This window comes from Annulohypoxylon truncatum (genome assembly GCF_022578515.1).
Source record: "Annulohypoxylon truncatum strain CBS 140777 unplaced genomic scaffold F4807scaffold_38, whole genome shotgun sequence".
Lineage (NCBI taxonomy): Eukaryota > Fungi > Ascomycota > Sordariomycetes > Xylariales > Hypoxylaceae > Annulohypoxylon > Annulohypoxylon truncatum.
Window position 1 is genome coordinate 46,734 of NW_025953824.1, and position 12,887 is coordinate 59,620.

General features: G+C 51.0%; 5 protein-coding genes across 5 annotated transcripts; 3 read left to right on the forward strand and 2 right to left on the reverse strand.

The window, feature by feature from the left end:
• Positions 1-494: 494 nt before the first annotated feature.
• F4807DRAFT_246352 (uncharacterized protein) lies at positions 495-1,838 on the forward strand. The gene is made up of 2 exons (XM_047994345.1): positions 495-1,014; positions 1,496-1,838. The coding sequence occupies exons 1-2, from the start codon at positions 742-744 to the stop codon at positions 1,724-1,726; spliced, it is 504 nt and encodes a 167-aa protein (XP_047850427.1). The 5' UTR covers positions 495-741; the 3' UTR covers positions 1,727-1,838.
• F4807DRAFT_440930 (formate dehydrogenase) lies at positions 1,493-3,117 on the forward strand. Its single transcript, XM_047999336.1, has 2 exons — positions 1,493-2,314; positions 2,403-3,117. Exons 1-2 carry the CDS (start codon positions 1,951-1,953, stop codon positions 2,747-2,749), a joined length of 711 nt encoding a protein of 236 aa, XP_047850428.1. The 5' UTR covers positions 1,493-1,950; the 3' UTR covers positions 2,750-3,117.
• Positions 3,118-3,888: 771 nt separating this feature from the next.
• On the reverse strand, positions 3,889-8,036 carry F4807DRAFT_470526 (timeless-domain-containing protein; the record flags this gene model as incomplete). The annotated part of the gene is made up of 3 exons (XM_048002827.1): positions 3,889-5,399; positions 5,449-7,903; positions 7,962-8,036. The coding sequence occupies 3 exons, from the start codon at positions 8,034-8,036 to the stop codon at positions 4,288-4,290; spliced, it is 3,642 nt and encodes a 1,213-aa protein (XP_047850429.1). The 3' UTR covers positions 3,889-4,287.
• A 254-nt stretch (positions 8,037-8,290) lies between these two features.
• On the forward strand, positions 8,291-9,762 carry F4807DRAFT_440935 (3-hydroxyacyl-CoA dehydrogenase). The gene is made up of 3 exons (XM_047999337.1): positions 8,291-8,521; positions 8,597-8,696; positions 8,762-9,762. The coding sequence occupies exons 1-3, from the start codon at positions 8,396-8,398 to the stop codon at positions 9,490-9,492; spliced, it is 957 nt and encodes a 318-aa protein (XP_047850430.1). The 5' UTR covers positions 8,291-8,395; the 3' UTR covers positions 9,493-9,762.
• A 614-nt stretch (positions 9,763-10,376) lies between these two features.
• F4807DRAFT_246505 (ferritin-like domain-containing protein) lies at positions 10,377-11,775 on the reverse strand. The gene is made up of 2 exons (XM_047994346.1): positions 11,510-11,775; positions 10,377-11,446 (listed from the first exon to the last, which is right to left on the reverse strand). The coding sequence occupies exons 1-2, from the start codon at positions 11,680-11,682 to the stop codon at positions 10,651-10,653; spliced, it is 969 nt and encodes a 322-aa protein (XP_047850431.1). The 5' UTR covers positions 11,683-11,775; the 3' UTR covers positions 10,377-10,650.
• Between the last annotated feature and the right edge of the window lie 1,112 nt (positions 11,776-12,887).

Consider the following 12,887-nt stretch of genomic DNA (forward strand, 5'->3'; position numbering starts at 1 on the left):
GAGAGTGCTTTTGGATCAATATTTCGGGATATTCACAATCTCATGCGGGTTGAACGGGTTCGACAAGCCACCCAATATGCGTTCAGAGAGCTGCGAGACGTGGGCAATAGTCCCTATCTGCAGCATCGGGATGCCTTGTATGTCCCTGAGTATTCCTCTGTCCGCTTGGCCTACTGTGTACATGATTCCACGCTGGCGGAAAGCCACTACCTGATGTAGCCGCTCGTAAAATTGCAATGCATGCATAGTACCTAGCGGGAAGGTTGGAGACTACGACGTGACCGAAGTAATAAGACCATTGAGCAACGGGGACTATCTACCTCTGGCTAGCTTTGTGTGCTCGAAACAGCAGCTAAAACATTCTCCGATTGTGTCCACCCCTCCGCTTCCCGAGCTGTGCTATGCTCAAACTGTTACTACGAGCTATGAGCAAAAAGATACCATTGTGGTTCCCCCTGGAGCTTTGCTCTGCTCTTTGTACGTAAGGTCAGCCCCAATTCATAAATGGCCGCGAGCTCCCGCCGTCGTCGACTTATTCTTCCTACGTTCTTCCCTACTCATTCTATCCTCATACTTGCGTAATTGAGTTTCTCCTGAGAAGCTCAGATCAGACCAGCAACCTGCTTAACCAACAAGCTTGAATACGTTATAATTATCCCTCGAACTACTCACCTTACCCAACATACCAAGCCTACGGCTGTTTTAGTCCAATTGGATAAAGCATAAATAACAAACTTCAAAATGGTATTATTAGCCCGCTCCCTCTCTTCCTGCTGCACTCGTCCCGTCTCTACGCGGGCGTTCTCTACAGCCACGGCAGCAGCTCGTTCTGTTAGCAATGCTCGACCGCTAGGCGCTGGCCTGACGTCACGGTCAGCCCCGGCGTTCAAGAGTCCTCTATTCCACCACCCTCCCTCGCCACGAATTCCCGCTACGACGCGTTTACTGACTACGAAACGTGAAAAGGTCAAAGTTCTAGCCGTTCTATACGATGGAGGTATCCACGCCCAACAGGTGAGTAAAAGAGGACATGATTCTTTACCAGCACAATTCCTTAGGCGGTGATTTTGCTGCTTGTCTTATTATTTTCTTTGCTTTTTTTTCTCCACCTCCAAGCTTCCTAGCCTCTGCCGTCTCCCCTCAATGCCGTTTCTTGCCTTAAGCAAGTTGGTCCGTCCAATGGGAGGAAACCAGCGCGTAATTGGCTGAAACGTGCATGCAATGGTCTGTCCTTGGTAACTGGATGTGGCGGCAGATGTAATGGTTGAAAGAGGGAGGGGGGAAGAGGAGCAGGGGGTTGAGATAGTAGAGGGGAAGAAGCATTAGAAGAGGGAAATGTGGAGAAGAGAGCAAACACCTATTCCCCTATGCCCCCTATTGCCCCTCTCAGTGCTGCCCCTCGACCCCAAAGTCGCATCACGAGTTTTCCCTCTCCACTTTACTTTACCTTACGGACTTACGTGAACTAACCTATCCTTCTTCCACCCAATTGCAGGTGCCCGACCTACTGGGAACAACCGAGAACGAACTAGGCATCCGAAAATGGCTCGAAGACCAAGGTCACACCCTCGTCACAACCTCCGACAAGGAGGGCGAGAACTCCACCTTCGACAAGGAGCTCGTAGACGCTGAGATCATCATTACCACTCCGTACGTGACCTATTACCCAATACCTAGTATCCCAGCGTTACCTCCTAGCTATGCGGAGATAGAAGAAAAAAATTAGAAAAATACAAGGATAATGGCCCCTGGACTAACAATACCCTCAGCTTCCACCCCGGCTACCTAACCGCCGAGCGGCTGGCCAAGGCCAAGAACTTGAAGCTCGCCATCACGGCGGGCATCGGGTCGGACCACGTGGACCTGAACGCGGCGAACAAGACGAACGGCGGGATCACGGTCGCGGAGGTGACCGGGTCGAACGTGGTGTCGGTGGCGGAGCACGTGGTGATGACGATCCTGGTGCTGGTGCGCAACTTCGTGCCGGCGCACGAGCAGATCGAGGCGGGCGAGTGGGACGTGGCGGCGGCGGCCAAGAACGAGTACGACCTCGAGGGCAAGGTCGTCGGCACCGTCGCCGTCGGCCGCATCGGCGAGCGCGTCCTGCGCCGTCTCAAGGCCTTCGACTGCAAGGAGCTCCTCTACTACGACTACCAGCCCCTCAAGCCCGAGGTCGAGAAGGAGATCGGCGCCCGCCGCGTCGACAGCCTCGAGGAGATGCTCGGCCAGTGCGACGTCGTCACCATCAACTGCCCCCTGCACGAGAAGACGCGCGGCCTGTTCAACAAGGATCTTATTGCTAAGATGAAGCCTGGTGAGTTTTTTAATCTATTTTATTAACTTACCTCCTCTCCCAGCGCGAAGAAGGTCGTGATTTGACAATTGACTAACACCACCTCCAGGCTCCTGGCTAGTCAACACGGCGCGCGGCGCCATCGTGGTCAAGGAGGACGTTGCCGAAGCGCTGAAGACGGGCCACCTCCGCGGCTACGGCGGCGACGTGTGGTTCCCGCAGCCGGCGCCCAAGGACCACCCGCTGCGCTACGCCAAGAACCCGTTCGGCGGCGGCAACGCCATGGTGCCGCACATGTCGGGCACGTCGATCGACGCGCAGAAGCGGTACGCCGCCGGCACCAAGGCCATCCTCGAGTCCTACCTCACCGGCAAGCACGACTACCGCCTCGAGGACCTGATCGTCAAGGACGGCGACTACGTCACCAAGGCGTATGGTCAGCGCAACAAGGCGTAAAACAACTTAACTTACTATTACTCCCCTACTCTCCTCTCTCCTCCTCGCCTGCCCCCAATTTCCCACAAAAGCGTGACGACGAAGATGTTTATATGAACATATTTTTCCAGGAGGTGCTATCTTTTTACTGAAATTACTTACCAAGTGTATACGAAAGGAAAGGATGGGTGCAATGAAATGAAATGGGTAGCCGGACGGAATCCGGCGTCCGACGAAATCGAAACCGACTGACTGACTATAAGCGACGAGCGACGACGCTACTACGGATATGAGCCTTTGATGCTAGGGTAATATGATTAAGTAGTGTTTTAGTACAGCCATTGCTTTGAACAATGATGAAGTCTGAAAGTGCCAATCTGTGGTTAAACCACCTGGTCTTGCGAAATTGCATGAGTCCCGTGATCCAGTCTATAGACAATGAAGATATACTGCACCTATTCCAGCCAGTTTCTGCACCTGATATATCATAAAGCCCTTTAGGTAACCAGTCAGCGCTAGTTGATCCTTTGACTAAAGCAGCTCCCCATCTCCTCACCACTCGTCCGCCCCGACCAGCCCTACACAGTTCCCATAGGCCTAGAATCGGGGCCACTGACGTTTGTTTTGCGCGACTATCGCGTGTTATGTCGTCAGAGACCTTTCTTGTAACATCATCGACACAAAGAAACATCCCCAACAACCCATTCCGGTTCGCTCAGCACGCAGAAATACCTCTAACATCTTACACAACCTTAGACGTTACCTCCAGGAAATGTAGATCTCTATGAAGACATACACGGCATATAAATAACCCCCCTTTCCTACCTTGATGGCCAAAAAAAAGCACCTTGCTGGCCAACCCTCTATTACCCGTTTCGACCACAGCCGACCAATCAGCAACCACCGCTAGCTATTGCAACATACTCGCTCTAAATTACAACGATTCATAACTCAGTATATTCTCTTAAGCTGTACATCATGGGATGCAACTGCAACTCCGCCGGCGCCTGTACCTGCGCCAGCTCAGGCACCTGCAAGTGCGAGCAGAACTGTGGCTGCACCAACTGCCCGGTTAGTCTGACATCCATCCATCCCCGTTTTCCACGTGTATTTGTACCTGTACCTTTATACTAACTCTATAACAGAAGAATGATTAATTAGCTAGCTCTACGTCTATTGCTTCGCGAAGCGGATTTGCGCTAGGCTTTTTGGTGTTGGTGTGAGTTTGTTTTTAAATGTCAATGTATCATGACAGGAGTTGGGCAACACGATCTACCGGTTTAGGTTTCCTTTTGGAAATTCCCAAAAATAAAAACATCTTGTACGATATTAAACGAAACGGTATGGAGGATACATAGTCGCTCCTTATCAACACACTTCACTGCTACTACATGTGTTACAATCCGCGTCGAATCAAGGCCATGAACATGTAATTCGAACGTGCAATTCGGATCCAGAAAACTACCTCCTATGCAACAGCCCTCCTCCCTATCCCTATCCCTAGGCACACCGTAACGCCGTAACAATGTAATCTTTCCTATGTAGATAGCCCGTAGTCATTACTCCTCATCATCACTACTCTCAACCACAAACCCCGCCCTCCGCCGCCTCGCCGGCGCTTTCGAAGAAGGCACATCGTCATCCGCATCCTCCATGTCAACGTCCTCTTCCTCGGCAGCAGCAGACGGCTCTTTCGACAACCGCCTGCGCTTCGCACCCGTCGCCTCGCCGGCCCCCGGACTAGACAACGGCGTATCATCCGCGCCCCCGTCCTCCTCATCCTCATCTTCATCCCTAGCGCCTCTCTTCCGGCTCCGACTCGACAAATCATCTTCATCCTCATCCTCCTCCTCATCATCATCGTCCTCCCTCGCCAACACCAAATCATCATCACCATCACTATCACCACTATCTCCCTTACTCTCCCCCAACATCTCAGCCTTCCTCTTCCTCTTCCTCTCCTCCCTAACAATCCCAGCCTTCACAGGCTCAGCCTTCGCAACCGACGTAGTCGTAACCCCCGCCGCCCCATGCTGCGCCGCGACTTGCTGCTGCCTCTGCCGGATCCTCTCCTCATTAGCGTAAAACTCAGCCCACTTCGCGCCGCCGCCGTCTTCCTCGTCCGACTCGTCGTCGCTCGCGTGCACGTAAAGCTCGCTCTTGAACCGTCTCGCCTTAGCCTTCTCGCGCTCCCTGCGCGCCCTTTCTTTCTCCTGCAGTTCTTCTTCGCCGAGCTCCTCCTCTGCTGCCTCGCTGCCCTTGCGGCGGCGGCGCCGAGTTTTCTTAGGCTTGTCTAGGTGTGCGTCCGCTACCTTACGCGTCGTCGGGCCTCCTGCCGGGAACAAGATTTCGTCGTCATCGTCATCGACGATTCCGCCATCCTCGTCGTCGTCGAACACGGCTTTCTTCCGCGGCGCTGTTTTCCTCCTCAGTTGGTCCTCTGCCAGTTTACCGTCCTCGAAGGTCGGCGGGTTGAACTCGGCCTTGTTGATCAAGTCTACGGATTCCTTCAATTGGTCGGGCGTCAGACGCGATGGGATGATCCAGGCTGATTCGGGCGTCTCGTCTATATCCGGGACGAGGCGTTCGATACCGACGAGCTTCATGAGGAGTCGGAGGTGGGAATTCTTGAATACGGCTGTGCGACGAGCGTCGTTGTCCGTTCGTATAGCTAAGTATTGTTAGCAGAAATCTATTGGCGACCGAGCAAGGAGACTCACAGATGACAGGGAATTCTTTAGTTGGCGAGCTCTCGGTATTCTGTTGCTCGCCTTCATTTTCACCCTCTTTTGCGCCCTCTTTTTCTACCTCATTTGCATCCTTCTTCTCACCCCCTTCCACAAGTGGCCCTTCTACCGATGGCATTGCCTTCTCTGCCTCTTCCCAAGCTCTCCTTTCCGTTTCTGCGGTAGATAGCTGGCCTTTAAGCCACTTAACATGGTCGGCCAAATTTTTATCTAACAGGACACCGACGGCAATGGCAATCTGTTGATCCCTGTCCACGAGATGTCGGAACTCCAACTCGGCCGCCGGTCTAGATTGGGTAGTAGACAGTGTCTGCTTCTCGTACCCGTACTCCAGGTAATGTGCCGTTGCATTGATCTTCGAGAACAGCATTTCTATGATTAACTGCGGTCGCTCCTCAACCTTACGGATGCACTTCTTGAGAATCTGCTTCACTAACTCTTCCCATTCCTTGTACATCGAGGAAGCCTTGTCCAGGGGTTCCTGGCCTTTGATCATGCTATAAAATAGTTGTATGATATCAACGCGGAAAAGCATGACGCTCATGTTCTGCTTGAAAGCTATGCGATAAAAGTAGCGATGCGCCCGCTTCAGCTGGGTATCGTCGAGGTCCTTGTAGTATTTTGTGAACTTGACGAAGGTATCCACCACGCCTTGAGGGGTAAAGCGATTTACAAAGCGATTGAAGTCGAATTTTCGCTCGCGTGATGTTCGCTCTGCGTTTGCCTGGTCGTTCTCGGAATCGTCTCCCTCTTCTACGGGATTCTCCTCATCTTCACCAGCAGCGTTTGCAGCCTTCTTCTTCTTACGGACTCGCCGTCGTGATCGCACTTGCATGTCTACGTTCTGTTTTGAGTAAGCCTCCAGAACGCGGAGGTAAGTGTGTGTAAGCTCGGTACAGGCATCAAGATACTCAAAACCTTGATCCTTATAGTCCCTCGCAATATTTGCAATTCTGTCGTGTGTTTCGTCTTCGTAGAAAATACGGGCGAGAATATTCTCTGCGATCTCTTCATCATCTTCGTTTCCAGACTCTGACATTTCTTGTACTGTGAGAAGAATTTGCGTAAAACATCGCATAGCGGCACATAACTCCTGCCAACGCTTGCTTTCCAGCGCATCTCCAATTGCTCTGTTTAACGTGATGAACGTCTGCTGGTTAAGAACTCCGGCGACGAGGTTGAACGAACCGACGTCTTCGGCGCTTGCCGACTTCTGGTCCTTCGCCTTGTCTTTCGCAACCTTCTTTCGCACTCTTTCCGCTTCCAAAAACCACGAGACCAAGTAGAAGAACTGCCGAGAATGATACTCGAAAACGTAGTCCTTTTGCTCATCGATCTTCTTTCGGACGTGCTGGAAAAGGGGGTTGAAACTAGAATCTAGGAATTCCTCCACAAAACCCTTCAATTGCTGGCGTGCCCTAGCATTGAGTGATACTGGAGGTCCAAGATCCTTCGGCTCCATATCTTCCTTCCTAGGTCTCCGCGGTGGACGATATACCTTGCTATTATCCATTTTATGCTGTCTAGTGGCCGCATCAAGCAAAGCATCTTGGCCGGTGACAGTTGAAACTTTACCGTCGCCTCGATCCACCCAGAGCATAGTCCCCCATCGATTATGTCTAGACGGCGCTTTTCGATTGTATGGTCGGTGCATTGCCGCCTCCTTATTCATCATCGCCGTGAGTTCATTCGATTTCGCTTTGCCAAGCTGCTTTTCATCCATGAACAACTTAGTGACATCGACTCGCTTGACTAAGTGGAAAATGATCTCCATCACAATAACTCCCTCCTGGTTGAAATCATCTCCCATATTGGAAGCTATTGTCAAGAGGGTGAGAAGAATATCTTGATAGGAAAACGCATCGATTAGAGCGGAACGCGAGATCTGAGATTCGTCTCCGTCATATTGAACGCCCGGGGGTGGCGAAATCATGGCTACGTTCCGCAGAAACAGCAGGACTAGTTTGATAATTCCTTCGTCACGTCCGGATCGATCGCTTCGTGATAGAGCCATGGAAGGCAATGCAACTCGTACGGCGGTATGGAGAATCTGGGCAGCATCGAAGTTGATAATGGCACGCTTATAACCAAGTTGGGCAAGCTGCAACACCGGAAGATGTCTATGGTGGTTGACAGTCATCTGATCACGATCTCTTTCCAATGGCCAGGTCAATGGTACCATAATCTCGAAACATGCTAGGGCAGCTCTCGCTCTGAACTTATTGTTCGTCTCGTTCTCGGGCCATGTCGCAAGGATATGCAGCAAATCGCCGTCGACTATGTTTGCTTCGGCAAGACATCGCGCAACGTCCATTCGGTTCGTCTTCTCGTCGTAAAATCGAATCCATTTTTTAATATCCCTAAGAACCTCCAAGGCGGAGTCTCCAAGTACGTAGCGTCCATCGTCGTCGGCACTAAAACCACCAAGCTACAAGATCGTGATCAGTAACACCGCCAGCAAACGGCATGCGATAGAAGCGACTAACCGCTGAGACTAGACTGTTTATATGCGCCCGAACCTCAGGATGCACCACATCCGTAGTACCTTCAGAGGGCTCCATGTTTGTAGCGAGGAATTGTTTCCCTGCGCTAGAGTTCTCCCCGTATGTCAATCTTGTCTTGGACAATCATCAATACTGGAGGGGCTAATCGAATTGGTATAAATTGAAAACGCGACAAACGCGTCTTCAATCGACAGAATAACGCGCTAAGATGCACCCAATTAAGTGGAGAGTGTATGCGGATTGGCCCGTGCGTGACGTATGTACTCATGCTCAGAACGGTGGCCCCACAGATATCCGTATCCCGAGGCTATCCGGTTACCTCATACTTCCGGGCCCTTATTAACTTACCTCATATTATAATCTCACCCACCTTCATTCCCTCGATAATTAAGTGAGTTTTGTACGGATATAGGAAAATGGCAAGCTCAATTGTAAGAATAAGAGCTTTACAGCTCGGCCGTCAAGTTAGGCATTTTAGCTCTAGCCCTGCTCGATATGCGGCCGAAGTTAAGAGTCTAGGCGTCCTAGGTGCAGGTCAAATGGTAAGAAACCACTTTCACATGTGAATTGAAGCTATCACAATTCAACTCAGCGCAACTCAACTCACTTCTCCCCAGGGACTTGGTATTGCTTTAGTTGCTGCTCAAAAGGCTGGCGTTCCCGTCACACTTGTCGACTCATCACAGTCATCTCTTGATAAAGGATTGTCATTTGCAGGTCCGTTCAATTTATGATCATCTTGCTCCTCAACTTTGATCACATATGCTCATTAGACTATCCAGAGAAGCTTCTATCCAAAGATGTGTCGAAAGCGCGACTCACGCAAGAACAAGCGGATGCGGCAAGGGCTTTACTCTCACCTACCACATCAATTGAAGAGCTCTCGGGTGTTGATTTTGTAATCGAGGCCGTGCCGGAGATCCCCCAGCTGAAGTTTGACATCTTCTCAAAGCTGGCGGAAATCTGCCCGAAGCACACAATCTTAGCAACTAATACGTCTTCCATCTCGATTACCAAAATCGCGGCTGCAACTACTAAGGATCCTAAGGATACGTCTACGAGTTCTCGCGTGGTATCAACCCACTTCATGAACCCAGTGCCGGTACAGAAGGGCGTCGAGATTATCAGCGGGCTGCAGACAAGTACAGAAACCGTCGAGACCGCCGTGGCTTTCTGCAAAGCCATGGGTAAGATCCCTTCAGTGTCCGCGGATTCGCCGGGCTTCTTGGCAAACCGGATTCTAATGCCTTATATCAATGAGGCTGTAATATGTCTGGAGACTGGCGTCGGAGATCGGAATTCTATCGACGCCATTATGAAAAACGGTACCAATGTACCGATGGGGCCGCTCCAACTTGCCGACTTTATCGGATTGGATACATGCTTAGCTATCATGAAAGTTCTTCATCAAGAGACAGGGGACTCTAAGTACCGACCGAGTGTGCTACTCGCTAAGATGGTGGATGCTGGTTGGCTAGGGAAGAAGAGTGGTAAGGGATTTTATGACTATTAGATGAATGAGATGTGCAGGCCACCTTATTGTATACCTAATTATCTCAATTGAGCATGAACTTGACTCCTATAGCCAAAATTGACAGGTGTATCCTTATTGACGACTTCATCCGCACACGGCGTCGGGTCTCAGGGATTGGATCGAGTTCTAGTTTTTTTCAATTGTTTCCCTGTTGAAACAAGTGTATTTCGAATGATAGAATAAGAATCTATACTTCGTCATATCATGTCAGTTGGCAGGTCACTCATCTCCTGACTCAATAGTCAAGCTATTAGTTAGCACACATTATAGTCGCAATCCCCATTACCGAACCACACAGCAGCTCGATTATATGTCCAGCACATACCTACATATCTACACACAAACTAATCTCGAGCCAGCGAGTTACAGATCACCTTACATACAACCGAAACGGGGAAAAAAGCCCAAGAAGCTGAATTTGAAATGTCTTCATTTCATATCTTTCTCTCTACTCGCTATAAACGAGACAGAGGCATCGAATAAAAATCCACCTTCTGGTCCGCGCTATTGGGTATCGCCACCTCTTCGCACCTCCTCAGATGTGCGTATCTATCCCCCTTCCCCCTTTCCATTACCACTAAGAAAATAATAAATATGTAGAAGGTATAAAAAAAGAATAATAATGCGAGAAGAAAGAAAAAATGCGTGTCCCGTACTCCGAAAACCCGTTTCGCCTCCCGTCGTGAAAACTTCCGTTCCCTTTTTTTCTCCCCCTTGACGCCCCATGTACTTGCTATACAGGCCTTCTGGGGGTATTTGTTGTGTCTGGCGCGCGAAACTAGGCTAACAGGTAAATTACATACAAAAATGGGGCGCGAGCTGCAACACCCAAGAAAACCAGGGGAAGAGAATTGACGACAAAAACGTGATATATTGTCTAAACTGGCGGTACGGTACTGTGCGAGCTACCGAGAACCCCCGCCCGTTCGTTTCGCCCTTCCTTTTTCGTTTCTTTTTTTTAAGAAAATGCAGCGCCCCATCTTCTCGGCCCGGCTCCTGATGTCGGTAGCCGTCATAAAAAAACCGAGCATTCCTCCTCTGCCACCCTTTTAAGCATTAAAGTGTCGGCGCCGTCATTATAAGAAACATATATCCCCTTCTTCACCTCCGACGTTAATCGTGTCGAGAACGTCTCACTTAGCTAAGGACCATGACCATAGGCCCAGCAAGCGTAATAGCATCCGTCAAGACGCCATCAGCAGGGCCGGCGCTAGTCAGGGTGACATAGACAGTACCCGCCAGGTTAGGCGGCAAAGCGCACCCCTGAGCAGGGTCGAAGGCAGAGAACGCAGTACCGCCAGGCGCAGCCGAGTTAGTGAAGCCGCAGAAGGTAGCGGCGGACGCGGCGTCGCTCTGGAAGTTGAGCATGGTTCCTTGCGCGAGGGCCATGACGCCGGCTACCGGAGCGGGGCTAGTCATCGTCAGGGTCGGGAAGGCGGTGAGGATGAGGTTGGAGCCGCCGGGGCAGGACTGGATGAAGGGGGCGGCGAGGGAGAAGACGGCCTTGGGGCCCAGGGGAGTGTCGAAGGGGGAGGGGGAGGCGGCGACTCCCGAGGCGACGCGGATGAAGGACTGGTGCCTGGCCTCGATGGTGAGGATGGAGGCAGCGGTGCTGAGGATCTTGGTGTCGGAAACGAGGGGAGCGGCGCCCAGGTAAGCGGAGATACCGACGCTCTCGAGGATGGAAGCGGTGGCAACCATACCCTTGGCGTCGGTGAAGCCGAAGTTGTATTGGCAGGGCTGGACGGGCTGGACACCAGCCTGTGCAATGGAGCTCTGTAGCAGGTCGACGTGGTTCTGCTCGCTGGAGCCAATACCCTTGAGATCGGCGAGCTGAAGATCGTTCAAGCCGAGAGCCTTGAATTGGTCGTCTCCAAACTGAGCAAAGCCTTGTTGGTAGAAGGAAGCCTCAAGCCATTCCAGGGTCAAGGCGCTGTATACTTGTTAGTGATCTGATATATGGGTATTTGTATGTAATGAGTTAGTGTCAACTTACAATTGCAGGATATCGACGTCTTGCAGGCCGAGAGCGGCAGCGGCGGCGTTTTGTCGCTTGGCGAGGTTGTAGATGTGGTTTTGTCTCGTCGTCAACTTGGGGTAAGCTGGGAGAGCGCTGGCAACGGCCACCAATCCTGCCACAACTCCTACGGTCTTCATGATGGAAGGCATCTTGTCTTATTATTGTCGGTTAGGTAATAATCGTCTTCGTTCTCCGTTTCGTGTTAAGTAAAATAAATGTCGGACCAAATAGCGACAGCGTTGAAAAAATTCGTAAAAAAAGAGCGATTATTGAAGTGAATGAAAGCAAGACTAGCTTGGCTGTTCTATAAAAAGGCCCACCTGGGTATTACAAGAATTACAAATTCGAAAGGAGAGTGAAGACGTTGATCCCGCAGGAAGCAGACCAGCGCTTTGAATTTCGGAGTTGGACACGAATTGTACGGGATGAGAAGGGAAAGGGAAAACCAAACCAGATGGACGGGAAACAGCGCTTCATTAAAACCAAGTCGCCAACAGGTAGGATTTGATGTGCTAGCCAGAGCGGGTCACGGAAAGAAGGCAGGCCGGCAATAGACAGGGCGATCTTAAGCACCGGCCCCTTGAGGCTCCTTGACAATAGGAATGGCATTTCTACTTGCCATTCCCTTCCTCCCACGAGCTTCCGACTCCGAGAATCAAGGGGTACCTGGCATACCTTGGCAATCTAGATTCCATAGTATGCGGGATCAATCAGGTACAAGGCTCAATGTAGACGGGAGGGAGACTAGCCATAGACGGGAAGAGGAAACGAAACGAAGGTGAAGGTAAGCTTCACTCGGTCCAATGAGAGCCGGCATCGTAGATCAAGCTCATAGCTTAAAGTTGAGATGAAGACAGCCTTGTCAGGTCCGGGCTCGGATCACCCATGCTTTCGCTTAAGGGGGTCGCAGCCAAGAGCCGTTGAGGGGACGACCAGGGGTTGATTTTGACTCCTTAGGAAAGGAGCTGGCGGACGCGCACGGGATCTTAGAGGCCCGCCCGCCTCAGATGACGTTTCAGAGAGCGGACGGTCAGCGAGCCGAGCTCTGAAACTGGAGACCCAGCTGTCCCGGTTGATTCGCCCGTTACCACGTTCGCAAGCTCTTTATTAATGATGCCAGTCCCTTAAGGACAGGCTTTAAGCTTCATGACGCATTGGTACAGTGTTGTGACACGGCTTGGCGGTAGGAGTTGGATCTGCTCCTAGATCTTCCTAGATTCAGTAACGGAGCAACGTCTTCAAGTCTCTCTTCAGCTTCATCGACAACGTAGAGACCTTATGCTTCGCACGTAATAAGAAAATATAGTAATTTAGTAACAGATTCAATCTTATTTGGCCTTTATTATCTAATATC